General features: G+C 49.9%; 12 protein-coding genes across 12 annotated transcripts; 5 read left to right on the forward strand and 7 right to left on the reverse strand.

The window, feature by feature from the left end:
- Window positions 1-56: 56 nt before the first annotated feature.
- Window positions 57-1,983, forward strand: N7511_006891 (RNA-binding protein VTS1; the record flags this gene model as incomplete). The annotated part of the gene is made up of 3 exons (XM_057129268.1): window positions 57-555; window positions 610-1,871; window positions 1,927-1,983. The coding sequence occupies 3 exons, from the start codon at window positions 57-59 to the stop codon at window positions 1,981-1,983; spliced, it is 1,818 nt and encodes a 605-aa protein (XP_056983824.1).
- Window positions 1,984-2,447: 464 nt separating this feature from the next.
- N7511_006892 (EMC6 family protein) lies at window positions 2,448-3,051 on the forward strand (the record flags this gene model as incomplete). The annotated part of the gene is made up of 2 exons (XM_057129269.1): window positions 2,448-2,522; window positions 2,665-3,051. 2 exons carry the CDS (start codon window positions 2,448-2,450, stop codon window positions 3,049-3,051), a joined length of 462 nt encoding a protein of 153 aa, XP_056983825.1.
- A 284-nt stretch (window positions 3,052-3,335) lies between these two features.
- On the reverse strand, window positions 3,336-4,565 carry N7511_006893 (3-methyl-2-oxobutanoate hydroxymethyltransferase; the record flags this gene model as incomplete). The annotated part of the gene is made up of 2 exons (XM_057129270.1): window positions 3,336-3,974; window positions 4,194-4,565. The coding sequence occupies 2 exons, from the start codon at window positions 4,563-4,565 to the stop codon at window positions 3,336-3,338; spliced, it is 1,011 nt and encodes a 336-aa protein (XP_056983826.1).
- A 1,049-nt stretch (window positions 4,566-5,614) lies between these two features.
- N7511_006894 (SLC26/SulP family anion transporter) lies at window positions 5,615-8,196 on the reverse strand (the record flags this gene model as incomplete). Its single annotated transcript, XM_057129271.1, has 3 exons — window positions 5,615-6,043; window positions 6,124-7,692; window positions 7,744-8,196. 3 exons carry the CDS (start codon window positions 8,194-8,196, stop codon window positions 5,615-5,617), a joined length of 2,451 nt encoding a protein of 816 aa, XP_056983827.1.
- Window positions 8,197-8,517: 321 nt separating this feature from the next.
- On the reverse strand, window positions 8,518-8,751 carry N7511_006895 (uncharacterized protein; the record flags this gene model as incomplete). The annotated part of the gene is made up of 1 exon (XM_057129272.1): window positions 8,518-8,751. The coding sequence occupies one exon, from the start codon at window positions 8,749-8,751 to the stop codon at window positions 8,518-8,520; it is 234 nt and encodes a 77-aa protein (XP_056983828.1).
- A 2,121-nt stretch (window positions 8,752-10,872) lies between these two features.
- On the reverse strand, window positions 10,873-12,627 carry N7511_006896 (cytochrome P450; the record flags this gene model as incomplete). Its single annotated transcript, XM_057129273.1, has 7 exons — window positions 10,873-11,066; window positions 11,120-11,221; window positions 11,285-11,571; window positions 11,630-11,751; window positions 11,821-12,155; window positions 12,226-12,408; window positions 12,465-12,627. The coding sequence occupies 7 exons, from the start codon at window positions 12,625-12,627 to the stop codon at window positions 10,873-10,875; spliced, it is 1,386 nt and encodes a 461-aa protein (XP_056983829.1).
- Window positions 12,628-15,057: 2,430 nt separating this feature from the next.
- On the forward strand, window positions 15,058-15,615 carry N7511_006897 (uncharacterized protein; the record flags this gene model as incomplete). Its single annotated transcript, XM_057129274.1, has 3 exons — window positions 15,058-15,250; window positions 15,373-15,451; window positions 15,513-15,615. 3 exons carry the CDS (start codon window positions 15,058-15,060, stop codon window positions 15,613-15,615), a joined length of 375 nt encoding a protein of 124 aa, XP_056983830.1.
- Window positions 15,616-17,327: 1,712 nt separating this feature from the next.
- N7511_006898 (type I HSP40 co-chaperone YDJ1) lies at window positions 17,328-18,781 on the reverse strand (the record flags this gene model as incomplete). The annotated part of the gene is given in 5 exon segments (XM_057129275.1): window positions 17,328-17,492; window positions 17,504-17,646; window positions 17,702-18,532; window positions 18,604-18,673; window positions 18,746-18,781. 5 exon segments carry the CDS (start codon window positions 18,779-18,781, stop codon window positions 17,328-17,330), a joined length of 1,245 nt encoding a protein of 414 aa, XP_056983831.1.
- Window positions 18,782-19,561: 780 nt separating this feature from the next.
- Window positions 19,562-20,261, forward strand: N7511_006899 (cytosine deaminase; the record flags this gene model as incomplete). The annotated part of the gene is made up of 3 exons (XM_057129276.1): window positions 19,562-19,720; window positions 19,867-20,132; window positions 20,240-20,261. 3 exons carry the CDS (start codon window positions 19,562-19,564, stop codon window positions 20,259-20,261), a joined length of 447 nt encoding a protein of 148 aa, XP_056983832.1.
- A 155-nt stretch (window positions 20,262-20,416) lies between these two features.
- On the reverse strand, window positions 20,417-21,672 carry N7511_006900 (uroporphyrinogen decarboxylase HEM12; the record flags this gene model as incomplete). The annotated part of the gene is made up of 4 exons (XM_057129277.1): window positions 20,417-20,487; window positions 20,538-21,461; window positions 21,528-21,569; window positions 21,618-21,672. 4 exons carry the CDS (start codon window positions 21,670-21,672, stop codon window positions 20,417-20,419), a joined length of 1,092 nt encoding a protein of 363 aa, XP_056983833.1.
- A 404-nt stretch (window positions 21,673-22,076) lies between these two features.
- On the reverse strand, window positions 22,077-23,611 carry trm82 (putative tRNA methyltransferase; the record flags this gene model as incomplete). Its single annotated transcript, XM_057129278.1, has 3 exons — window positions 22,077-22,443; window positions 22,494-23,159; window positions 23,208-23,611. The coding sequence occupies 3 exons, from the start codon at window positions 23,609-23,611 to the stop codon at window positions 22,077-22,079; spliced, it is 1,437 nt and encodes a 478-aa protein (XP_056983834.1).
- Window positions 23,612-23,827: 216 nt separating this feature from the next.
- N7511_006902 (60S ribosomal protein uL10) lies at window positions 23,828-24,934 on the forward strand (the record flags this gene model as incomplete). Its single annotated transcript, XM_057129279.1, has 3 exons — window positions 23,828-24,055; window positions 24,112-24,181; window positions 24,237-24,934. Exons 1-3 carry the CDS (start codon window positions 23,882-23,884, stop codon window positions 24,932-24,934), a joined length of 942 nt encoding a protein of 313 aa, XP_056983835.1. The 5' UTR covers window positions 23,828-23,881.
- Between the last annotated feature and the right edge of the window lie 777 nt (window positions 24,935-25,711).

A 25,711-nucleotide genomic window follows, 5' to 3' on the forward strand; every position in this document is an offset into this window, starting at 1 on the left:
GCAGGTGTTTTGCAGTAATTTCCCCTGTATTTACTATTCGCAACACGTTGCAAACCATGGCTAGTCATATCATCGGCAATCGCAATAGCACCCCCGACGCTTCGAATTCCACCCTTCGTCCCCCGTCATCCTCTCGAAATCTCGGATCGCACCAGCTGCGGGCGTCGGCAGACATGTCCGGGTTTCCTTCGCCGTTGTCCGCCCGAAGCATCCGTCCATCGTCGGAAGTCTTCTTCAGTCAGCAATCTCAAGGCCAGAACTCGGAAGATGCGATGGACCGTGCCGCCCAGCAGTGGCTCTCTGACATTGACCAATATGAAACTACATTGGAGGAGATGGCAGCTGCCACGTTGGACCAAGATTTCAAGGATGAACTGAGTGCCATCGAACAATGGTTCCGTGTGTTGAGCGAGGCCGAGAGAACTGCGGCTCTGTATGCTTTGCTGCAGCAGACTACTCAGGTGCAGATTCGCTTCTTCATCCAAGTCCTGCAGCAAATGTCTCAGGGTCATCCTATGTCTGGCCTGCTTTCTCCCGCCAACTTTGGCGAAAAGGGTACAGTCCATTCTCGCACATTATTCTATGACCGTCACTGACCCATCTTCGTAGATGCCATGTCCAGCCGCCTGAGCGATGCCATGTCAAAGCTTAATATGGATACATCCCGTAACTCTCTCGGACGTCCCCCTCCCTCCCCTGGCGCCAAACGAAACTCGGGCCTCGACCCCTCGACCATCAATGCCATGTTCCCAGACGCCGCCGCAGCCATTGCGAAGAAGAAGGCCGAGTTCACCCAACAGACGGGTAATGCGCCTCCTTCAAACCGTAACAGCGCCGTCTTCGACCGTGCCTCATTCGTCGCCCCTACTATTTCCGCGCCTGACAACAGCTCGGACGGTCTGGGACAACCTCCGGCATCTCCATGGGCTCAGCGAGGTCTCTCAGACACCCAGCCCCCGATTGCTCGGCCCAAGTCATCCTCCGGCCATCAGCCCATGGGCCAGTTCAGCCAGCCCTCGGGCATGCGCTCGCCTCTTCCGCAAACCGCTAATATCCCTGCTCCGGACATTGAGCCTCCTCTTCTGTCTCCCTACAACGTTGGTAACCACAGCTGGGCGTCAATGACCAACACTCCGATGACTGCTACCTTCGGTCAGCAGCACCAGAATCCTAACACGCATGCGGATATGGTTGCAAACGCCACGGCAATGAAGCTGGCAGCTTTGTCGACGGTGAACAACCGAATTGCGCTGGATGATGCTCGCAAGTACCGCCGTGCTCGCTCCAACGATGGCCAGGGCAAAAACTCCCACGGCAACCCGACCTTCTCTCAGGGCTTGGCTAGTCCAGGCCTTGGAGGACAACACTTGGTTGCCGGTCAGCTTCTCAATGCTCAGCAGCTGGCAGCTTTGCAGGCTCAGCAACACGCTGCTATGGCAGGCCGACGATCTCGTCCATCGTCTCCCGGCGTTGTCATGCAGGGTGGAGGCTTGACCCCGATGGGCTTCACCTCCCCCCAGAACAACGGTTTCCTGGCGGCTTATGACCCTAACAACCCTCTTATGGGCAACGGAATGGGCTCGCTTAATATTGGCCAATTCGGCTTGGGCAGTGAGGGCTACCTGTCGGATCACTCGGAGGTTGCCCGAGGCCGCTCTCCGCGTGGTCGTCGTGGCAGCTCCAAGCCCCCTGAAGACCCCACCGACCCTGCCCTTCTGAAGGATATCCCCAGCTGGCTGCGATCCCTCAGGCTCCACAAGTACACGGATAATCTGAAGGATTTGCAATGGACGGAATTGGTTGAGCTTGACGACAAGGCCTTGGAGGACCGCGGTGTGAACGCTCTCGGTGCTCGGAACAAAATGCTCAAGGTAAGATCCTTTGGACTCGACTCTCCACTGATTAGTACGCTAACATTCCCAACAGGTATTTGAGCAGGTCAAGGAGGCTCGCACCGACGGCAAGCTCGAAAATCTTGTTTGATTTTTACGTTTATTTGCGGCATAATCGAGGGATCTGGAATGTATCAAACGCTGCCATGTGAACGGATTCATGAGATGGGCTCTGGAATTATTGAACATTGCATTCGAGTTAATAGTAGATAAGGACATGAATTATTGGATTTACGTGTAAACCTGTCCAGATGTTGTTTTGCTCTAATGTTCTCGTTCTCCAGTAGACTTCGCTGGACTGTCGCCGTGTCAGTAGATGTGGCCCGTGCGTAGAAACCGCGCTGCCACCTCCGTCTGTCAAGCCGCGCTCTTCCCAAGCTCTCCCATCTTCCAGCCTGTGTGCATCCCGGACTCAAGCTGCAATTTCCGTTGGGTTGAATACACAAATCCTCTCAAGGCTTGTCAACCACCGACAACACCAAGCCACAGCTTTATCTCCCAACCCGGAGTACCACCCTCGCACCCATTGCAAGCGAAGAAAAGAAACCACCCAAAATGGCACCAACAAAGCAGGAACTCTCCCTGCTAATCAGTCCTCTCGTGCCGGAATCAGTTCAACACAACAACCGCGTAAGCAACCCTCATCAGCCCCCTATCCCGCACCCCCCACGGCCACCACCACACTTCCGCAACCTCCCACCATCACCAACCCAACCAAGCCCAATTCAATCAAGATCACAAACTAACATCCTCCCCTCCTTCCCACAAATAGGTCCTCTCAACCCTCCACAGCTTAACCTCCTTCCTCCTAGGCCTCTCAGCAGGAATCCTAGCCCTCCAATCAACCTACGGCTTCGCCTTCTACTTCCTAGGCACAATTCTCGTCTCGGGACTCTTCCATCTAGTTCTCATTCACCGTTCAAACGGCGGTGGCGCCGGCTCTTTCTTCCCCGGTAGCAATGTCGGTGAGATCGAGGGTGTTGTGGAGATGGATGAGAAGAGCAAGACTGTGAAGATGCAGCTCGACGGGAAGGCTGGTTCGAGAAGAATTCTGCGCAAGGGTGCTTGGAGGGATGTTTGGTTTGGTGGTGGTGTTATGAGTGAGGCGCTTAGTGGGTTTGTGCTTGGGTGGGCTGGTGTTGGAGGTGTTTTGCGGTGATTGGGTTATGGTTTGGAGGCATTTGATGGGGGATATCGATTGGGGTTGTATAAATGTGTTTTAATTCGAATTGGACGACTTACTGAAGATGTGACTTGGCTCCGAATGGCTCTGAGTAGATCTCTGTGCGTTCGCTGGATTGTATGCTTGGGCTAGTTCCCAGAGTCACGTTATATCAAGCCTGGAATATCTATACACACACACACACGCAAACACGAACCCTCTTGGGTTCTCGTCCAACATACATTATTACTCTACATTCAAGTAGTCGCTACCTACCGATATCAAACTCTATCATACCCCTCGTCAACAGACATTCCCTCAACAATCTTCTCAAACTCCGCCAAAGCCTCCTTATCAACCCCATAAGTAAATTCCGCAGAAGGAAAAGCCCGACTCTTAACCTCCTCCCGGTAAGCCTCAATGCCGCGTCTCGCCTCGCCCCAAACATCCCCATAAGTCTTCACAAACTTGGGCAAAAACCTGCCCGCAGGGAAATTCCCCAACATATCAACCTGAACAAGAACCTGCCCAGAACATCCATTCCCAGACCCAATCCCAATAGTAGGCACGCTCAGCCTGGATGTCACAATAGCCGCAATCTCAGGCGGCACGGCTTCGATCAGAACCATGCACGCCCCGGCCTTCTGCACAGCCAAGGCATCCGTGAGCAGTTTCACCGCGCCGCTGACGGATTTGCCTTGCACGCGGAACCCGCCGAGACTGTGCTGCCGTTGCGGCGTTAGTCCTATGTGTGCCATGACGGGGATTCCGGCTGTTGAGATCTTGCTGATGGTTGGTGCCATCTCGGCTCCGCCTTCTAGTTTTATGCCTTGCATGCCGCCTTCTTTTATCATGCGGATGGCGGATGTGAGGGCTTTTTCGGGGCTTGTTTCGTATGAGCCCATTGGGAGGTCGGCGATCTGGTTGCTTGTTAGTTGGTGTTTGGTTGTTTGGTTGTTTAGTTGTTTGGTTGTTTAGTTGTTTAGTTGTTTAGTTGTTTAGTTGTTTAGTTGTTTAGTTGTTTAGTTGTTTAGTTGTTTAGGGTTGTCTTTGTCGTGGGGGGGTTGGGGTGTGGATGGGGACGGTAGAAGTGAAGTTCTGCGTGGAATGGTCTGGGGAGCCTGGGGGATTGGACGTACGGTAAAGGCACTCTTCACAGCTCGGTTCACGCTGCGGCAGTGCAGGAGCATCTCGTCCATGGTGACTTCATTTGTATCTTCCATGCCCATGGCTACCATAGCAAGACTATCCCCCACAAGGACGATCTCCATACCGGCTGTGTCGGCGACATGGCCGCTGGGGAAATCAGATGCTGTGAGGACTGTGATGGGTTCGTTCTTTTTGTAGAGATTGCGGAGGGTTTGGATGGTGACTTTCTTGCGGGTGGTTGTTGTTGATCCCATGGGGGAGTGGGAGCTATATTGGGCGAGGCATGTCCGAGGTGCGGAGATGCGTGCAGGGACTGCTCGGAAGTATAGCGCAGGACGCAGATGGCTTAGTTTGGAAGCCATTGGAAACTTGAATTGGAATTTCTGCAGTTGAAGCCTTTAAATGTTGAGGTTTGGGTGTTCTGGTGGATGCGGCGTACTTCGCATCTCGGGTCTGAACCGAGGTCGTTTCGGCTTCTCTTTTGTTTATTTGGTTTTGGTATGTTTGGTCTATTTGATATGTAGTATACTATTCTTTGCTTTTTGTTACGGAATTCCATATTCTATTGTCTAGCCATCTATCTATACAAGTTGTTGAGCTATCGATTGTTGCCGGATAAGTCTTCCACCCACTGGGTCAGGCAACCGTCACAAATCAAGTTCCATCGTTGATTCTAGCCAATTAAATAGTTATTTTAATTGTAACCAGTTCCTCGGAACCTCAAATTTCACCAGAGGCAAGAGAAATGCAGTGAATGAATTAAGCGGCTACACTCGGAAGATGTGGAGAAGGCGAAGAGAGAACCTGTCTACATTTAGCATACTGGCTTGCTGGACATCACAACCTAGTAAGATGCCCATGATCAGAATAAAAGATTCGCTACTCACGTCTATTGACTCGTGCGGATGTCGTTATCCCAATCATAGCAGTCATAGACTTGACCAAGTCCTGTGTCCTCGAGGATATGCTAGGGATATAAGGAATGAACCACTTAGTCTACAAGTTCAAGTTGCACAAGAAGTATATCGCCAAAGGTCAATCTATAATTCAATATTTGTAATATCAAGGGGTATCCCTAGTAATTAATTCGGCAAGAGCCGAAGAAATACAATTCCAATCCTTTTCTTCCAATAAACCAACCCACGCAAACCAAGGGAAGAGCGCCGAAAAGAATATAGACAGAACAAAAGCAAAACAAGGCAAAACAGGAGCGAGAACACATGCAAGACGACAAATGTCCAGTGTGAATGTGAATGTGAGTGAAAGTGAAAGATAAACAGGTCATTATCAGGGTATATCAGATCAGATCAGATCAGACTCCAAACCAGGGAGGATAGCATGATCGATGCAGAGCAAGAAGAGACACAATGCAAATCAGATGAAATGTGTACGTGAAAGGGGAATGGGAAAATCAATCAATGTGAGGAACCTCTTCGGACGAATTGGCAACGGCACTCTGCAATGCGCTGGTCAAGTCGATGTGGAAGAAAGGTCTGTTCATGCCCTGCACGAGCGCAACCTTGCGACGACTGCGGTACGCCTTGCTGTCGGTGATATCGCGCTGGAACTTGTCCTCGGTAATGACGTCGTGTGACTCGGCGGACGATGTCTCGATGCCGTGAGTCTCGCGCTCAGTTGCGGAGGACTGCGACTTCAGGCCGGATTCCACGTCTTCGTGTTTGTGGTAGGCTTGTTCGCGCTGGTTGTTGATGAGTTCTGCGTGGGCCGCGGCGGAGGCCTTGCCCTCGATCTCGGCGACGGAGAAGATTGGCTTCCACCGGTGGAAGCCTTCGTTGGAGACTGGGGTGGGGTAGCCGAAGCCTGCGGCGGCAAGACCACGCTTGGTCCAGCGGTTGTTGATATGGGCAAAGTGCCATTGTACGGTTCGGGGGAGGCGTAGAGGTCAAGTTGGTTGCGGACATCGATCAAGTTCTGGATGGAAGTAACATCGACGTTGTTCACGGAGGAAAAGTCGAGAATGACCGCTTGGAGCATGGGAAGGTGGGAATGGTCATCGCTGCCCTCCTTGCCGCGGCGAGGGCCGGAATCGTTCCAGGGACGGTCGCCACGGTTGCGGTAGGCATGGGGGTTTGTTCGGCGGGTACTCTTGAAGATAGCTTGTACGAGGGAGTCTGTGTAGTGGTTGGCGTTGGGGTAGTTGAAGCCCTCTGAGAAGCGGTAGATGAAGATACCGGGGTGAGGCTGCTCGATTTCGATGTCAGGGTTGGAACCATCGCCGTGGTTAATGGGAAGGAAGATGGTGCGGTGGTGGTGTTCCTCGTCGTCGGAGGGAGTTTTGTTGTTTCCGAAAGATCCATACTTTCCATCAGTGTCCAGCAGGTGATCACCGACCACGGAGTGGATGGTGACACGTCCCAAGAACTGACCACGAGCCTTGGCGACGCGAAAGAGCAGAACGGCAACCGAGATACAGATGGTGCAGTAAATACCGTTCTCAATAGAAGTGAACACGGTGACAAAGACACCGACGAAAAAGATGATCGCATCGAGCGGGGACACACGCCAGAACTGGTACACGGTGTTAGGGGGAGTGATCAAATCACCGACCGCGTGGATGATGACACCGGCCAGAGATGCCTTGGGGATATAGAAGAAAAGAGCCGGCAAAGCGTAAATGGCCAACAGCACAACGACGGCAGTAATGCAACCAGCCAGGGGTGTGCGAACACCGGCCTTAGACTTGATCGCAGTACGGGAGAAGGAACCAGTGGCAGGATAAGCACCGAGGAAAGGCCCAAGCAGGTTGCTCACACCAATAGCCACAAACTCCTGGGAGGGATCGATAGTGTAGTTGTTAACACGGCCGAAGGACTTGGAGATGGCAATATGTTCGATAAGAAGAACAATCACAGCGGCTGGGAGCTGATTGGCGTATGCAGCAATGATCTTGCGGTCCATGACGGGAACAGCGGCCTGTTGGAAGCCACGGGGGACTGTACCAAGGAGTGAGAACAAAGGGTCATCCCTGCGGTGCAAGTTCACGGCGGCACTGATCATGGTATAAAACAGGATAACGAAGACAGTCCGGAGTGTTGAGATGAAGAACCAAATCTTGGCCTTCGCAGGCTGCTTCTTAGCAGCATATGTGCATGCGGAACGAATGATATATAGCATCGCACACGCAGTAACTCCCATAGCCGCATCAATGGTAGAAGATGGCAGGTACTTCAAGGTGTTGATAATGACCTTGTAGGTAGCACCGCGGGTACTGAATTTAGCCGTCTCACCCAGCATAGTGGAAACCTGGCCGGAACAAATGTTCAGAGCGGAACCAGTCATGAAGGCAGAGATGGCAGGCAGAGGGATGAAATCCACGATGAAACCAACGCGGAAGATACCCAGCACAAAGACAATACCACCGCAGATCACGGCGAGAGAAGATGCAATCAAGTGAGCAGGATAATCGGGATAAATCGCCTGGACATCGAGGACGATAGTTCCTGTCAAAGTCGACATGACGGCCACCGGCTAGTCAAGTTAGTCTCCCATTCTCTGTTCGATCGGGCGCGGATCACTTACTCCGATGGTAATATCTTTAGATGTAGCAAAGAACCAATAAATCAAAACTCCCATGAAGGACGAATACAGACCAAACTGCACAGGTAGCTCAGCCAGCTTGGCATAAGCCATACCCTGCGGCACAACGACGGCACCAACAGTGATACCGGCGACCAGGTCACCGTACAGCCATTGGAGGTTGTAATTAGAAATCCAGGTCAGGAAAGGGAACAGGTTGATCAAATATTGAACAAATTGGCGGCCGGAAGGGGTGGTCTCGCGGATCCAGTCGAAAGTTGTCGGTTCGGGTTCATTGTAGGAATATGTGTCGACAGTACCCATAGAAAAGGTCGATTCGCCTCTTGTGACGGGCTCGGAACCTGACGTCGCACCCAGAGGGTCTCTGTAAGGGAGCTTGATACCCAGGCCCTTGGCCAGGGTATGTCCCAACTTGGAGGTGGCCTCACCACTCATGGTTGCTGATGACCGGAAATATAAATCTAGCCGGGGGAATTGACAGCTGCCACAAGAACCACGTGTGAGATGGAGACTGGCAAGAAGCGCAAAAAAGCGGACGATCAGAGAGAGATATAAAAAAGAATGTCCACAATCAGACCAGCATGTCGCGAAACGGGTATAGGGGTCGCTTCGTAATTCCCAAGCAAATGGCGCAATATCAAATGTCCAAATGCAGATAATTCGGAGGGGTTTTTCCCACGCTTAGCTCGCTTGGCTGAACACGAGATTGGACCGGGATCTGAGTGAAGAGATGAAAATGAGAAAATCAAACTGAAACTAAAACTGGTTGCTCAAAGCGAAGGCTCGTCTGAAGAACCATTTCACACGGCTCCCGTCCGATGATCGCAAAGCCGATCCAATGTGAGCATCCACAAGTCCCACTCCTCCGGTCTGGACGGATGACGACTGATGGAGCACACTGCTTCCGCCCAGCGGGGTTCCAAGGAGGCGAACACTTGGCTTTTCTTGAACAGAGAATCTTCTTCTGGGTGGTATCGGTTCGCCAGTCATGGCCAGATTTCCATCTAAGGTGTCGGGCAGGCTCGTTGCCCCCATAACTGTAGCTCACAGACTCCTTCTCATAGATGACTTTCTTCTAGAATGCCAAGTAGCCGCATGACGAATGAGAGTGCGCCTCCACACAATTTGCCCCAAGACGATCAAGAGTGGAGTAGGACGGGCCAATCACAACACATACAGAACACGCAATCTCAACGTGGGATGGTGAAAGTGCTCAATCTGGTTTCTTCTTTTTTTTTCACCGCCTTGGCTGACTACACTTCCATGGCATTCCCCGTCTAATTTTACATCAGATAACCTTAACATCCTCTTCCAAGGTTTTGGTGAAATCATTAATCATACCTGTATATAACATGTTACTGTAGAAATGCGTGGGTGTTACTTACGTACTCGCATACGTCCGCTCCGAGGCCCCGTCCTCTGCCGCGTACTGTAGTCTAAACCCCCTTTAGTTTCTTAACTCTCATCTGCTTGGCAGGGGTCCGTGTGAGCTCGGCCCTCGTTACTCGATCGGTGCATACAATACAGTGAACACAGTGTACACAGTGGACACAGCAAACACACTACACTAAAAACACTATCACCGTATCCGTAGTGGTCACTGAGAAGCCTATTCCCGTGTCAGATCCTTATGCGAACGATCCAGCCGCGAAAAAAAAGGCGTTCCCTCAAGGCAAAGGCAAAAGGCAGTCTCCGAATCTGATATGGCGCTAAAACATGCATGAATCCTTAAAACGTTAAACCCGATGACGCCATCTAGATCTTAATCGCGTCTTTTCCTGACAGTTCACGTGTTTCTAACGTTCTTGCGCCCTTGAACCGGGAAGTGTAATATAGTAGCGCGATATTATATTACTCTATTTAGGCTCTCTCTCTCTCTCTCTCGCAATCCTCGCTTAGTTCACGTACATTAACTGAAGTTATCTCACATAACGTTATCGGGCCATGTTCTATGGACTACCAGCCAAAGCAAAAGAACCAAAACCCCTCCCAATAAAATTCGTGGCGTCGCACCCTGCAGCACCTGACTCTCTCCAATCTATGCTAGATCTGCAAACACATTTGCCTTCGGTCGTACTGTACACATGCCCACACGTGCTGACCCAGCAGATCGCGACATGTACAGTAACTTGACTTTCCCGTTCCTCGGAGATGCACCTTCACGCCCCCATATTCCCGTTCACCGGGCTCGGTTTCAGCCTCGCTGGCTGCATCAATACGAGTTTCTTGTCACCCCTCCCGACGAGCTGATCAAGCTTGGTGAATCTTATTAGTTGACCAAGCCCAACGAGGCGTCTCTTTTCTTTTTTTCCTCTGCTACACCCTTGCCGCTCATATCGCTGGCGGGAAGTCGTATGCTGGGTTTCTCCTCTAGTGTCGCTCCGATGAACCCCTTTTGCTACTCCGCGGGGCGTACGGAATTCGGAGTACGGGGTCCCCCGGTGTCCGGGGCTGATATTCGATATACCGAGTCGTGATGGTGTTGGTCTTGGGGATCTCGATCGCTGAGCACGCCATCTATTCGCTTCGTGTTCCCGTGTGGCGTGGCTAATATCAGAAAGAACCGTGCAGGGTCCCAGACGCGAGATGCTGCATATGCAGCATTCCAGCGGGTTGTTTCGCTTGGGGTTCCCGGATTCTTGGCTGTGCTGGGGTATATGGATAAGCTTGCTTGAAGCTTCCTTGGAAAATGCCGCTTGGTTCTTTTCCCCGATGGGCTAGACCTTGCTGCATATTTCTCCCATGTGGCAAAAAAAACGACATGGGCCTTATTTCTGGTTCGGTGGAGGGTTTCTCATGCCTTGACTTGTTCCCTGGAATACTTACAGGTAGTGAACTGGTAGGTACAATTTCGCAAATGAGATCTGCTTACATGTGTAGTTCATTATATTGAGAACTATGACTGTAGGCAGTAATTGGCTTGATGATGAGCCCATTGCCGCCTGTCATTGCCCAATCTTTATCGAATCATTGGATTGCGATTAGCTCAGGCAAGAATCTTCCTATCAAAGGGGGTTTTCGCATATTATGGAAATCTCAGACTTAACCACCTTGGTTCTTCTCAACTGGTAACAGATCATATCTCCTATCATATTCATTCATTTCTTGTCTTTAACACTCTTCCCGCTTGGTAAACACCACTTTCAAAGACGCAGGAACAGTAGTGAAAGCATCCCGGAACCCATCCAGATAGTCCATTTCACTCTGGCCCTCCGCAAACGACACATCATACCGAGTGACGATTTTCGCAGTGACACGACGAAGCTCCATGAGAGCAAGTTGCTTCCCGACACAAGAATACGGACCTGGTCGTCAGTGTCAGCGTAACAGCGCGAGAATGGGGTCAAAAGTAACGCACCGGTGTAAAATGGAATAAATACAGATGGATCTTTGACAAGTTCAGACTGTGCCATCCATCGTTCAGGTAGGAACTCGTTTGGTCGAGGGAAGAGACGCTCGTCTAGGAAGATGTGCTGTCAGTACGGGACTCTCTTCCAAGGAGAACAATCGGGGGTATAATTACCCCTAAACAAGGTATGCAAGGGTATAGCAACAATGGTGTTTCCAGGAACGTATGTCTCGCCGATTTTGACTCCCTCGGCTGGAGTCACGCGTTGAACGCCGGATGGTACTGCTGGATGCAATCGGAGTGTTTCATTGATCACAGCGTCGAGGAGCTTAGAGCTTGTCAGTTTGTCGTAGGACAGTTCGGGCAGGAATGAATCTAATTCAGTCTGGAGCTCCTTGTATAGCGCTTGGTTGTTGACAAGATGGAATAGAATATTGGTCAGGGTAGCAGCAGTGGTATCACTAAGATTCGGTTTGTGTCAACCCAAACTTCCCGAAAGAGAGATGGTCGAGGACGTACCTGCCAGCAACGACAATCAGATATGCATCACCCTGGAGGTTCAGGTGATCCTGCTCGGATTTTGGACCTTCGTCAAACGCCTTCAAAATCCACGAGAACAGATCGGGTATCTCTGGTGGGTTCTAATGCCTCCAGCGTCAGTATCATCGTAGGATCTCAGCCCATCTTCAAATAGATGCAATTTCACTAACCTGTATCCGGTGTTCAACACGAGAAGTCATCCACTTCCATAGCTTCAGGTAGTCTTTATTTACTCCTGGTGTCCTTTTGACGAAAGGAAATAGCCAGGTCAAGTGACTGAAAAGTCCAATCTTCTTCATATCATCATGCACTTGTCGTAAAATATAAGAGTCTTCTCCAGTAAGAAGCATGTCGAATGAGTGACCAAATGCCATATCTCCCATCACATCGAAACTGTAATAGTTGAACCAAGGAGTGATGTTCATGGGAGATCCAACATTCTTCTCAATTCCAGCAATTAATTGGTCTGTATAGAGGGTAATCCGTGGCTCATAATCGCGAAGCGCTAAATGAAAAAAAAAAAAACAGTTAACGACAAGTCTCGCTGTGAAAGTTCTAGAGAGATCTAGTTGTACCTCGGGTGCTGAAGCCCCGGTCCCAGACCTTTCTTCTCTGAGCGTGGATCGATTTATTTCTTTCTGTCTGAAGAGACGTTCTGGGTTCGATGACCGTGTACCAGGGACCCTTTTCAAACTTGGAGGCTGTACCATGAATAACTTTGATGGCAGCTGGGTCAATGATAGAAATCTCAGTAGGACCTTGTTTTGAACGGTCAGCATTCGTTTAAGAACCAGAGGAATCATGAATTGTGTACCGATACGAACGTAATCGCCATATTGCTGGTGGAGCTTTTGAATTTCATCGCACAGCTGTAACTTTTTTCCCGATAGGGCAGTGACATAGAAATTAGACAGTCGGGCCAGGAACGGACCAGGAAATCTAGAAAGACGATGCAAGAACGCACGATATACGAGCATGCTTAAATATACACCACTTATATGACACAAGACCAAAGCTCTAGGCGCAATGTCACCAGCCTCACGGGAATACACGACACCATCAAAAGCTGTAGTCGCTAACAGAAGGAATACATAGCCAATGAAAATCACAGGGGCACTCAGGTCCCATTCGCCATGGCGATAGAGGAGATAATGGGCACTTACGCCGCTCAGCCCAGCCAGGGCCAACAATTTCGAATTTTCAAACATCAAATATGAGTGAACCGAATAGGAAAATACGGGATCAGAAGGATCCTTCACGGGACTTGAACGCTAAGCGAAAGGGCTGCCATAAGTACTCGAATACTAGGAGGGGTTGGCTGCAAAGCGACGCCTCGTTAAGCAATTCTGGCGGCTGGGCACCAAGAAGAGGTTAGAGCATTTTTCTCAACATACCTAGGCGTCGAATGATGGCCTATAGAATTGCGAAATGGGGGCTTATGATTGGCCTCTTGTCGTCAAGTACAGTAGTGTGCATGTGGCGGCACCGCCTTGCTTAGGCCCCCGCTAGCCCGCAAATTAACATGAACTTGGCCTGTCAATGAATAGATGGATACACAGGGTCAGCAGCATGTCAGCTTGAAGGATCATCCTGTTGACCTATCAAAATCACGGAGCATGTTGCTTGAGAAAGGCTTGACATTATTCGGGATTTCATGTATCCAGCACGCTAAGGGAGTTGTACTGCTCCACGCTCTCTGGATAAGATAAGAGAATCTTCCAATCATTAGGTAGGCTTAGAGTGTATCTTCCTTATTGGGCTGGAGCACTTTTTCCGAGTGGGCTATCATAGGATGGTTCCATGTGATCTTAGTTCGACAGGGCTTCCATCTGTCAGGCTCAATGATGCCAAGCATGAGAGCCCTGCAGGGTGGACTAGCTTTGATGACTGATCTAGGGCAACACCTCCAGCCCTGGGCTGCAACCTTCAATATTGGAATTGGAAACAACGGAGCCCAGCCTACCCAAAAAAATTGTCTTAACTGGATCTAAGCCCTGCAGTAAATGGTGGAATTGAATGACTTCCATCCCCTTGATCGGAATTGCCTAGGACTGCAGATACTCAGTTTGCGTATACCCCAGTTTCATCGAAGTCGTATCGAATATAGCTTGTTATGCGCTTCCCTGTACATTCAAACGATGTCACCTTTTTTTATTTCCCTAGACAGTTGTTTCACCTCTCATGCCCTCACAACGTATGAGGTACGCGCCCAAGCTGCTTACGTGCAGCGCCACAGAGGTGAGACATAACAGTTCCGACAGTCTGTCTTACCGTAGTTGACTAAACAGGAAACTCCTGTTCTCCCAATATTATACTGCATCCGCTAGAATAGGAAGAAAAACGAGAGAATCAGGATACTATCGTCACTCCCTGGAAGTGGCATCACGAGTTCCAGGGTCACATCCCTACAAGGACTCACGCACTCACTAATGCAAGCCCAATTCACACCACGAGAACACCGGGGACAGATCTTCGTCCCGGGCCGCCACAAGCTTTCAGCTGCAAGGGATCCCCGCGAGTGGGTCCCCGATCCGCGATGCCCGATATACTTTGGCCTTTTCGAGTGCCACGTTCACGTAGTAGTGCTGTCTATAGGCACTATATCTCAGACTTGAACAACATAATCTGACCGCCGAGGGACTCCCCAGGTGGTCGCCGATCAAAGCAGTCTGGACAATTGGTCACGCGGTCGCTTTAAAGCACTACAGTCTCTCGAGTCGGTGTATCGAGTCTAGTTTTGGCGCTGTGGAAGGATTCTCGGGGTGTAAGTCCGCGAGCACTAGTCTATATAGAATTGTTGTATGCTTAGGCTAGCTCCGTTAAGTGCAAGGGACATGATGATTGTGATTGTGATTATCATCAACCCCGTCTTACTGGGCCGAGAAATATGACATGGCTTGACGATGTTACATTGTCAAATTCCTGGACGGGTAAACCCCAGATCCAGGACAGTTGACTTCAGGTGAGACTCTGCGTATCAATGTGAATAAGCACGAGAGAGAACCGAGATCATTCTGATTTTCGATCATACTGGAAGGTACAGGGTACAGGATAGCTAGTTATATACTACACTTGAGTGTTTATTGTGTCAAGCATAATATATGGCTCACAGTTGACCGACTCTATACTTGTGCCCTCGGAAGCTCCATTCCCGGTTGGATAATCATGTGTTGACTCATCATTTAATGATAATGAACAAAGTCTCGATCTTGCAAGACACGTTACATCCTCCGGCATGTCGACTAATGCACATTGTACGCCCTCAAGATGTAAGCGAGAGGAATTGGGGCCAAAAAGGGAGTATATAATGCATCGTCTTGACCTCAGAACATGAGATATTCTACTTCTCCAAGCCAGTCCTCCTTCTCTAACTCACTCGAACAATTCTGTTGATCATACAATTCATCATGCGTTTTACACCAGCCTTCCTGATGCTCGTGACCGCCATCACCGGCGTCACTGCTGCCCCTGCTGCTGAGCCCGTCGAAATCGAGGCCCGCACCCTCCAGGAGAGAGATGTTCTCGTGCACATCTATGTCTGTTCAGATGTCAACTTGGAGGCCTGCGTTGACGTTCCCGTCTACACTCAACATGATTGCTGTATGTGGTTACCCACCATAGGCTAACCCCGTCATTTGATTCCTTTCCGTCTATCAAACGCATACCTTAAGGTATATGAGGTCAACTGTTATCATGATAGCTAATTATCCTTCAAAATACAGACAGCTTGAACGGCAGTCCCGTCAATGACTTGGTCAAGTCAGTCAGTATCCCCAGTGGATACCGTTGCCGCTTCTGGACGTAAGTATGCCCCGTTTGTGCCTCGGCGAGGACATCCTGGCTGACTGGTGGAATTTTGTAGTTCGACTACCTGCAACGGTGGTAGCACAGGCGATATCCAAGCCCCAGGTAACAACAACATTAATACAGGCTCGTTGAGCTCTGTCAAGTGTTACGTGAACTAGGCCGCAGCCCGATTCGTTGCGGCCATTGGGCAGTAAAGAGGCATCCTATATGTGACTAGGGCTTTGGTATTTTCAACTATCGAGCAAGGAGACCTTTCTTTCTGGGTTTGGTATCACGGTCATTACATATATCGCTGTTCAGGGATCTAGAAGAGGCTATGCCAGAATCAAATCTTTCTTCCAGAAATACAGTCAAGAACATAGAATACGAATTTGCCTTCCGGTATATAATTACACTCATAATTCCTTAGGATATATCGTTACCTCTCAGTGGGTCATGACTTGTGTCTTACTAAAACAGATTCGATGCACCAAGATATATTCCGACACTAGCTTAAAAGGTGATCAAATCCCGGTTTCTGATATTAGCGTGAACAGCTAACGAAAGGATTAATCGGAGAAGGATCTGTTACTGGCCCTGATTGAATTGCAATCAGAGTATTGTAAGTGCTGTAAGAGAGAAATGAAAAATCAGAGTTCGTTGTTGGGCCAATCTAGGGCCAATGTGTAAAGATAATTGACTAGTTAATATCTGTACTAATTCTCGTTATTTTCACCATACTTGGAGCTTTGGGGAGGATGTGTGGCCTCTCCGTTATCAGCCTACTGTGAGTTCTATTTGGCATATGTGTATTGTAGCTGTCTCTTTCTCTACCTTCGAGTATCGAGTTCGAGATCAATCATCTGCATGTTAACGTCCTGGAGATAATGGGGCAGCCATACTCTATTTGACCCTATTTCTAATACTTGTTACGTATAAAATGGACTTTCTTTTCTGTCTTCATCAGGTTGTGTTTCGTTTTTCTTCACATGTCTTATAGTAGTGGATCATTGATTCCGGGGGACAGAAGGCCATGCTGAAAAGGAAATAAAAGGTTGTAAAGTTCATTTACAAGAATTGAAAAGCAAACTCGAAAAATGGAGATAGCCAATCCCACGGATACAACTCAAGTCCGGGAGAGGACCTTGAGGACGTGAAGGTATATGAGATCTCCATCTCGCGTCTCCCATTCCCACTTCCTCGTGATCTACACTGACACTCTACACACGCATCTAAATTTGTCTCCAATATGCTTCATGCTTCAGATACAATCTCAAGTTCAGAAACCATCCATACGGATGAACGATTCATTGAAACGAAAAATCACGCAATGTCTATTCAAGGGTCATCAGAGTGCATGCTAGAACAAAAAAAGAGAAATAAAAACAAACGAATCCATCATGATCACGCCACAATCCCATCCCAGGGGTTCGAAAGAAAAATAATCAAATCGGTGGTTTTGAGTCCCTCTGCCAAACACCTGGGTCGTCATGATCTCAATTCTCCGTCTTCGGTTTCAGTTTCGTTACTCGTTTCCGTATCTCTTCAACGTGCAACTCCGATCCGCCACAAACCCCCCGAGTTCCCCAAAGAGAAAAATGAAAAAGCAAGGTGGGAAAAAAAGTATGCAAAGAAGGTGGAGAGGCGCGAAAATAAGGAGATTACAGGGAATGAAAATGAGAATAAGGTGAACCGAGAGAAAGAAAATCGTTATGATATCTTCCGGGGTCTTCGGAGAGAAACGCCATTTGCAAAGCACAAAGACAAACACGAAAGATGGTTCCGGCTCAGATGTAGAGGAGTACCCGCTTCACATTGGTATCATAAGCGAAGTTCATCACGGGTGAACTTCCCTCCATCCTAGCCGTATGGAACAGTCTTCGAAATTCTTTTACTGCGAAGCGCACTGCACGCGCTCGGCACCACCGGGCACATCGTCATCATCCTCATCCATGCCAGCGGCGGCAGCACCGTGGGCGCGGGCCTTCTCGCCCTCGCTGCTTTCGATGCCCTCCAGCTCAAAGTCCTCAACCATGGCGTCGGCGGGGGGCTGGTTCTGGTCGAGACGAGGGGGAGGACCTTCTCCAGGAGGTCCAGGTTCTGGAGCTGGTCCTTCTGGGGGAACTTGACATCGAACTTGATGTACAGGTTGCCGTGGTCGTGGTGGCGGAACGAGGGCATACCCTGGCCGGGGATGACCTTGATGGCGTCTATAAAAGATCAGTAAGTTGTTTCATTGATAAATTGATGGAACAGGAGACATACCAGGAGTGATAACTTCACCAGGGGCAATGTTGACGGTCATCCACCGGTCGTCGAGGTGCTCGATGTGAATAGCACCACCAGCAAGGGCGGTAAGCAGATCGATCTCAGCCTGGTAGAACAGGTCGTCGTTCTTGCGCTGGAAGCGGGGGTGGGGCTTCTGCTCGATCTCAAACACGACGTCACCGGGCATGACACCAGGCATCTGGTCACCCTCACCGCGGAACTCGATCTTGTGGCCGTCGCGCACACCCTTGTCGACGTGGACGTGGAGCACCTTGCGCTCCACAACGGTCTTCTTACCACTGCACTTCTTGCAGCGGTCCTTGTCCTTGACAATCTCACCCTCACCGTTACAGTCAGGGCAGACGGTCTGGAAGCGCTGGATCATGGGACCCATCTGGCGCATCATGGTCTTCATACCACTACCGTTGCAGCCTGTGCAGTCCTTGACGGCACCCTCCTTACCGCCGCGGCCATCACAGCCACCACAGATAACGGACTTCTGCAGAGCAAGCTTGGACACCTTGCCCTTGTAGATGTCCTCCAGGTTGACCTTGTGCACATGGTGGATTGTGCGGGCCTTCTTGGGACCGGGGTCGCGCATACCACCACCGCCGCCGAACATTCCACCGAAGGGACCACCGCCGCCGCCACCGAAGAATTGCGAGAACAGATCCTCGGCGTTCATGCCACCGCCCGCACCACCGTGCTCCAGACCCTCCTCACCGAGCTGGTCGTACAGTTGACGCTTCTCGGGGTCGGAAAGACACTCGTACGCGTGGGACAGTTCCTTGAACTTCTCTGAGGCCTCGGGGTTGTCGGCATTCTTGTCTACCGACACAGTGATGTTAGCTTTTTGAGGGCATTCTGCAAACACTATCGAACGCATGGTTTTCACGTACCAGGGTGGAACCGGAGAGCACCCTTCTTGTAGGCAGTCTTCAGTTGGGCCTCTGAACATCCGGGGGCAACCTGAGATCAACGAAACACGGTCAGAACTGGACAACACGCAAAGTGGACAAAGCAGCGATGGATCAAACATACGCCCAAGACGTCATAGAACTTCGTTTCCTTGACCATTGTGAAATGTGCGAGGGGGGGGACAAAAAAGGTCAAAAAGAAGGAATGAGGGACGATCCGATGAAATCCCAAGGAGTTATAGAGGGGCACAAGGGACAAGAACTTGTGGAGGAGAAGTGGATGGAGAAGAGATGGTTATGTTATCTGCGGATAATCAAAAAAATTAGGCTGAGTAACTTTTGACCCAGGCACTGTACGGGGCTCGTATTAATTACCAGGGCAACCCAGGCTTTGGATATGAATTTGGATTCTTGTTTTTAAAATTGATCAAAGATCTACTTAGCAAAGGGCGCTGTCTCGTCTTGATATGTCCTCCCTATTCACATCTCTTTGCCCTCTTTCTGGCGGTTTCTTTTCTATGGCCCGAGCGCTGATTCTACGGGATTCTGCGGCCTTCGATCGATTTCGACGTGTTTCTGCGTATGATACGGCTGACTAAGGCCTATGATGCATCATCCTAGTTCACATTGAACTGACTGTATACGTTCAAGACCTGCATCATGTTATATGCTTCTGGAAACTCCCCGACGTATAATGCTGCCATGATTCTAAAGCACTCCAAGATTACTACAACTGACAAACATCAAATACCAATACCAATACCAATACCAATCCCCTTTGTAAGCAAAAATCTCAACTTGCCACTTGCCACTTATCGATAAAGGCGGAGGGGAAGACTCTTCCACGGTCCACCCGTCATGGAGGGGGGGGCGCGGAAGTCTCCGATTTAGATACTCAGCCAATATAATTCTCTCTTGACACTCTCACAATACATCAACTATGGAACAAGATCCTGGATTCATCGCCGCTGTCGAAGAGGCCAAGCAGGGTCTGGCTGAGGGAGGCGTCCCAATCGGCGCCGCTCTGGTATCCAAGGACGGCAAGATCCTAGGCCGAGGCCATAACATGCGCGTGCAAAAGGGGAGCGCTGTCTTGCATGTCAGTTTACCATCTTGATACGATCCATCCATCCTAGACGTAGATCGAGATGTAGATCTTCATCTACATCGACATCGATATCTGCGGCAGATGTGGTTCGGATCTACCAGTAGGGACAAATGAGAGGCTAACGTGAAACTGTCAAGGCTGAGATGTCCGCGCTTGAAAACTCCGGCCGGCTTCCTGCGTCCGCTTATGAGGGCGCCACTATGTATACCACTCTCTCGCCTTGTGATATGTGTACTGGTGCTTGTATCCTCTACAAGGTGAAGCGGGTGGTTGTGGGTGAGAATGTGAGCTTTATGGGTGGCGAGGAGTTGCTCAAGAACCGTGGGAAGGAGGTTGTTGTTCTCGATAATGCCGAGTGCAAGGAATTGATGGCCAATTTTATGAAGGAGAAGCCGGAGCTATGGTATGTTGCTGTTTCTGGTGTTGCTTCTGGATGCCGTGGCGCACATGGCTACGTTGGCTTTCTTTTCTGGTTCGGAATCGTTGATACTAATGCTGGGTTTGATACAGGAACGAGGATATCGCTGTCTAATCCCATAATACTGCCTTCTATATAGCCATATTTAACCCCGAGAATTGAGACGAATCATGTCGTGAGAAGGGTGTGCTTTTGTTTTCCTATGTAGTTGCAGTCATTTATGATCTCCGTCGGGGAAGAAGCCGACCACTTTTAAGCTCCAGGTCCAATTATACAGTCAACCTGTGGATCTCCTCAAAGAAGAACTTGAGGTGCTCGGGGTCGACAAATGGCGTAACACCTGCATGGCCAATTAGCTTGATACAGAACACTTATTGGGAGCTTACTAACCGTGGCCCAAGTTACAGATCCATCCCTGCTTGCCCTTCTTGAATCCCTTCACCATATGCTCGACAGTCTCGGTAATAGCCGGAGGACCACCGTACAGCATGCCGGGGTCCGCATTACCCTGGATGGTAACACGACCATTGGCAATGCGCATAGCCTCACCAGCATCGTGCAGCCAGTCCAGGCCAACGACATTGTAGCCCGAGTTGCAAAGATCGTCCAGAGCATACCAAGCACCCTTGGCGAAGACAGTCATAGGAACAGGCTCCAAACCCATCTGCTGGAGGCGCTTAGGCAAGTTGGAGGAAATGTGACGCAGGTAAGGAAGCGAGAAGGAAGCAAACGAAGTGGGAGACAGCTCGCCGGCCCAAGAGTCGAAGACCTGCACCAACTGCGCACCGGCAGCGACCTGGAGGGCGAGGTATTCCACGCAGATATCGGCGATTTTCTGCAACAGAGCCTGTGCCTCCTTAGGGTACTTGTACACCCATTTCTTGGACTGCACGAAGAGCTTGCTGCCGCCGCCTTCGACCATGTAGCACAACAGTGTCCACGGCGCACCACAGAAACCAATGAGGGGCACGCGGCCCTTCAGCTTGAAACGAGTGAGGGAAATTGCCTTGTAGACGTAGTCCAGCTCTGTCTTCACATCCACTTCCTTCGCCATCACCTTGGCGTATTGTCCGTCATCGGGCGACTGGAGGGGCTCGGGGAAATGAGGACCCTTCTTGTCCACCATCTCTACCACCATACCCATAGCCTGGGGGATAACCAAAATATCGGAGAAGATGATAGCAGCGTCGATGAGGCCTTCATACCGTTCGATGGGCTGGAGAGTCAGGGTCGAGGCGATCTCGGGTGTGCGGCAGCATTCGAAGAAGTCACGGCCTCCCTTTGCTTCATGGTACTCGGGGAGATAGCGACCAGCTGTTTGGGGAGGTATAAAGCGTCAGACGATTTCTCTAGACTGTGATCGTGGCAGGCGAAACTTACCCTGTCGCATAACCCAAATGGGAGGACGCTCAACCTTCTCGCCTGCGATTGTCAGCTCCGGTCAGATCAAGTTAATCAAATTCAACATACCCCGAGCAGCCCTCAGCAGCAAATCGTTCTTAAGTGGCTCAAATTGTTCCTGCATTGTGTGATGTGGTGGAGTGAAGGAGGGGAAGTCCAAGTCCAAGTTCTCCGGGTGCCGCGGCCCGCGATTGGCTCGGAACCTTAGGAGGTTCGATCTAGAAAGCTGCTACGAGCACACGTGCTTCGTTTTCTTTCTAATGGATTGACTAGAAAACTCGATATTGGAATGATCAATGTCTATGAAATATTGGCTCACAAATTTTATGTTCAAAAAAAAAAAGATATAACTCTGTCCCTCTGCTGACCGATAACCTCGCACATATATATTGTTGGAGGATCTGAGCCATTTCCCTGTACTACTTCTTGCAGTTCGTCACTGGAACGTGGATTGCTTCATAGTCTCATGAAAAGTTGGAGATATCTAAACTTTTTGCTAAACATACATAAAATCCAACCCACTCACTCTCAATCCCACGCAGGGTTCTTTCGGAGAACCGACAAACTGTACATTTGGTCGTTCAGCGACTTGGTGGACTTCTCGTCCAGATCCGCCTGAACGATTGTGCTGCCATCGGCATTGATTCTAGACACAACAGAATTCTCGGTAGGGACCCATTTTCCAGCCTCAACCCGGAAGGCTTCCAGACTAGCCTGGGGGGTTGATCTCCAAACACTGGTCGAGTTGCGTTCCCGCAGGTTGTCCACAGAGACAGCAATGGTGCCGTCTGAACCGATAGAAACCAGATCAATGACGTTGCCCGAAAGCTGTAGGGTCTCTTGTTGATTTAGCGTGTTGTCGTTTTCGAGGGTGTAGCAAAGAAGTTGGGAAGATCTGTTTCCTGTTTTAGCTTTTATGTTCGCCATGATTCTGGTCTTACGTACCCTTCAAATGCAACAAAGATGCTCTTCATGCCACTGGCATTATCAGAGACAGGCCAGATTCCAGAAACACTGATATCGGGTTCTGACTCAGGCAGAGTGACCTTCTGCAAGACCTGTCCTTCAGCCCAGTTCCACACGAACAAATGCTTGTCGCCACCGCCCGAAATGAGGACATTTGGTGCCCAGGAAGGAATGCAAAGCTTGCTGATGAAAGAAGTGTGACCAAAGCAGTATTGCTCAATAACGTGCGCTTGGGGGTGACCACGGGATACACGGATATGCTCATCACGATCCGCAGTCAGGATGTAACTCCTTGGGTGACTGACGATTGAGTCTGCAGGCCGGGTGACAGAAACCATGTCTGTCAGCATAGAAACATGGCCGATAATGGCTTGGTGCTCGAAGTTGAGTGCGGTAGCCTCCACCGCAGCTTTCTTCTTCAACGCAGCGTGTCTTTCCTGCTGCTGTAACGAGATAAGGTTGCGCTTGGTGTGCACAGTAAGATTTGTGGCAGCTGGAGCATACTCTTTCTCTTCGGCCACGGCTCGCTTGTAGTCTGAACTGGGAATCACTGGAATGATGTACACATCGCCGAACTTGTCAGCGCACAGGATGTCATTCTCATCAGGTGTCAGAGCCAGCACACTTGGCCGTTTTGGCATAGTCCTATAAAAATAAGATTGGTGAAATTGACAAGGACAGACGGAAACTTACCGGACACTCTCTTTAAGGAATCTTCCATTTTCGCTCAGGCTGTAGACTCGGATACACTTGTCTTCAGCGGTAAGGAAGATTACATATTTGCTTTTGGCCACAATAAGGAGGGGGATATTGGACCAGGTGAGCTTGACCTCTTCCTGAGATTCCTTGTCCGCAGACTCGGATTGCTCGTCATTTTGCTCAGGCGAAGATAGCTTGCGTCTCTTGCCCGGGGGACTCTTAAGATCATCCGACCCAGTCGAGTCATTGGTACCCGGAAAGACATCTAGGCACTCGCCAGTAGAAGCAGAGTATGAATACAATTTGGCCCCAGCAGTCGCAATCAGCAAATCAGACTGGCCTGCTGATTCTCTTGCAACATATCGCAGGCACTGAAACGGGTGCTGCAAAGAAGGCATATTGAAGTGGGCGGCCCGGATGAATAAGAAAACCAATTCAGCTCCAGATAAAACCCCGAATGCGCAAAACAGACTTGTAACGCAATGCCAATCGAAGTCCGTCGTCTCTCGTCAAGTCCATATGGGCGGGTCTACTTTTTACGTCACGTGACCCACTAGCGAACGCACCAAAAACTTTTTCCGAAATCGCACCAATTCCTTTCTCTTCTTCATTAACTACAACAACAACCTTGTCCTTAAACAACCTATCTTCAGTGAAATTAAGGAGAAATGGGGGGCAAGTCAGCTACCAAGACCGCTTACTTCGAGAAGCTCAAGCAGCTTCTCGATGAGTTCCGCACCGTCTTCATTGTCGGTGTCGACAATGTCAGCTCCCAGCAGATGCACGAGATCCGTATCTCCCTCCGTGGAGAGGCTGTCGTCCTGATGGGTAAGAACACCATGGTATGTTTCCCAATTGACAATGCTTACCTCGAATTCCTCGCTGACTGAATTCCTAGGTTCGTCGTGCTCTCAAGGGCTTCGTCGTCGAGAACCCCGAGTTCGCCAACCTCCTGCCTCACGTTAAGGGTATGTACCACATGTGCTTGTCGCATTGAGACATTTGACTAACATTAAATCACAGGCAACGTTGGTTTCATCTTCACCAACGCCGACCTTAAGGGCATCAAGGAGAAGATCCTTGCCAACCGTGTCGCTGCTCCCGCTCGTGCCGGTGCCGTCGCTCCCGCTGACGTCTGGATCCCCGGTGGTAACACCGGTATGGAACCCGGTAAGACCGCGTTCTTCCAGGCTCTTGGTGTCCCCACCAAGATTGCTCGTGGTACCATCGAAATTGTCTCCGACCTCAAGCTCGTTGAGGCCGGTAACAAGGTCGGTGCCTCCGAGGCTACCCTCCTTAACCTGCTGAACATCTCTCCCTTCACCTACGGTATGACCATTCAGCAGGTCTACGACAACGGCCAGTGCTTCGGCGCTGATGTCCTCGACATCACCGATGACCAGCTCCTCAAGGCCTTCTCCCAGGCTATTGCTACCATCACCGCCGTCTCCCTGGCTGCCAACTACCCTACCCTTCCCTCCGTTATGCACTCTCTCATCAACGGCTACAAGAAGGTCCTCGCCGTCGCCGTCGAGACCGACTACAGCTGGGCTGAGATTGATGAGCTCAAGGACCGCATCGCTAACCCCGATGCTTACGCTTCTTCCGCTCCCGCTGCCGCTGCCGCCACCACCTCCGCTGGTGACGCTCCCGCTGCCGCCGCTCCCGCTGAGGATGAGGAGGAGTCCGATGAGGACATGGGCTTCGGTCTCTTCGACTAAGCGCCTCTTCCACGGGACAATGCCATGTATTAGATTTACTTGAATCAGAGCTTGAAAAAGCTACTGGCAATGAAACATGATGCTTTGGCAACTGGATTTCCTTTGGAAACCCTTAGGATTCGTATAATGGAACGTATCTGCGCTCCATTGTCGTTTCCGTTGAATTGGTGAGTTTTTACAACTTCTTTCTTTTTACTCCTGCCTTCCCCATTACACACCTCACCATGTCACCCTGGCGGATGATTATACATTTTTAACCCCGAGCAATATGTCCCTCTCCGGGGCGCTTTGAAGATTAAAAATTGCAACAACAACACTCTAATTTTTTGATGACGCCATACCCTTCACACTGCTTTTGCTTCTCACTTTGACTTGACTCAATTTGCAAACAATTGCTAACTCGTGAAAAGAATACAGATACCCTACCCGTCTTACAACAGTAGGCCGATGTCTCGTAGGCAATTCTGTAGCTGGATGATACCATTAGGATATTTGTTCGCTCGTGTTGTTGTCTTAGTTGATTTTCAACCCGAAATGGAATTTTTCAGTTACAACATTTTAGTTTTATCCGTCGTAATTCTCGTAGCTGTCTTTGATTTCTTCTTCTCATTGTGATTTTTGCTACTACAACACTGCATTCAGGTAGCGTTGTCCTCGGTCATGTGATCGTCTCACCCTCGAAGTCCACGAGCAACTTGGAGAGAATGGGGATCTGGTTGGATTACAATAAATAACATGAAGCAACAAGAGAATATAGCAATGGTATACAAACGTAAA

Source organism: Penicillium nucicola, assembly GCF_028828085.1.
Source record: "Penicillium nucicola strain IBT 29836 chromosome Unknown utg000006l, whole genome shotgun sequence".
NCBI classification, from domain to species: Eukaryota; Fungi; Ascomycota; class Eurotiomycetes; order Eurotiales; family Aspergillaceae; genus Penicillium; species Penicillium nucicola.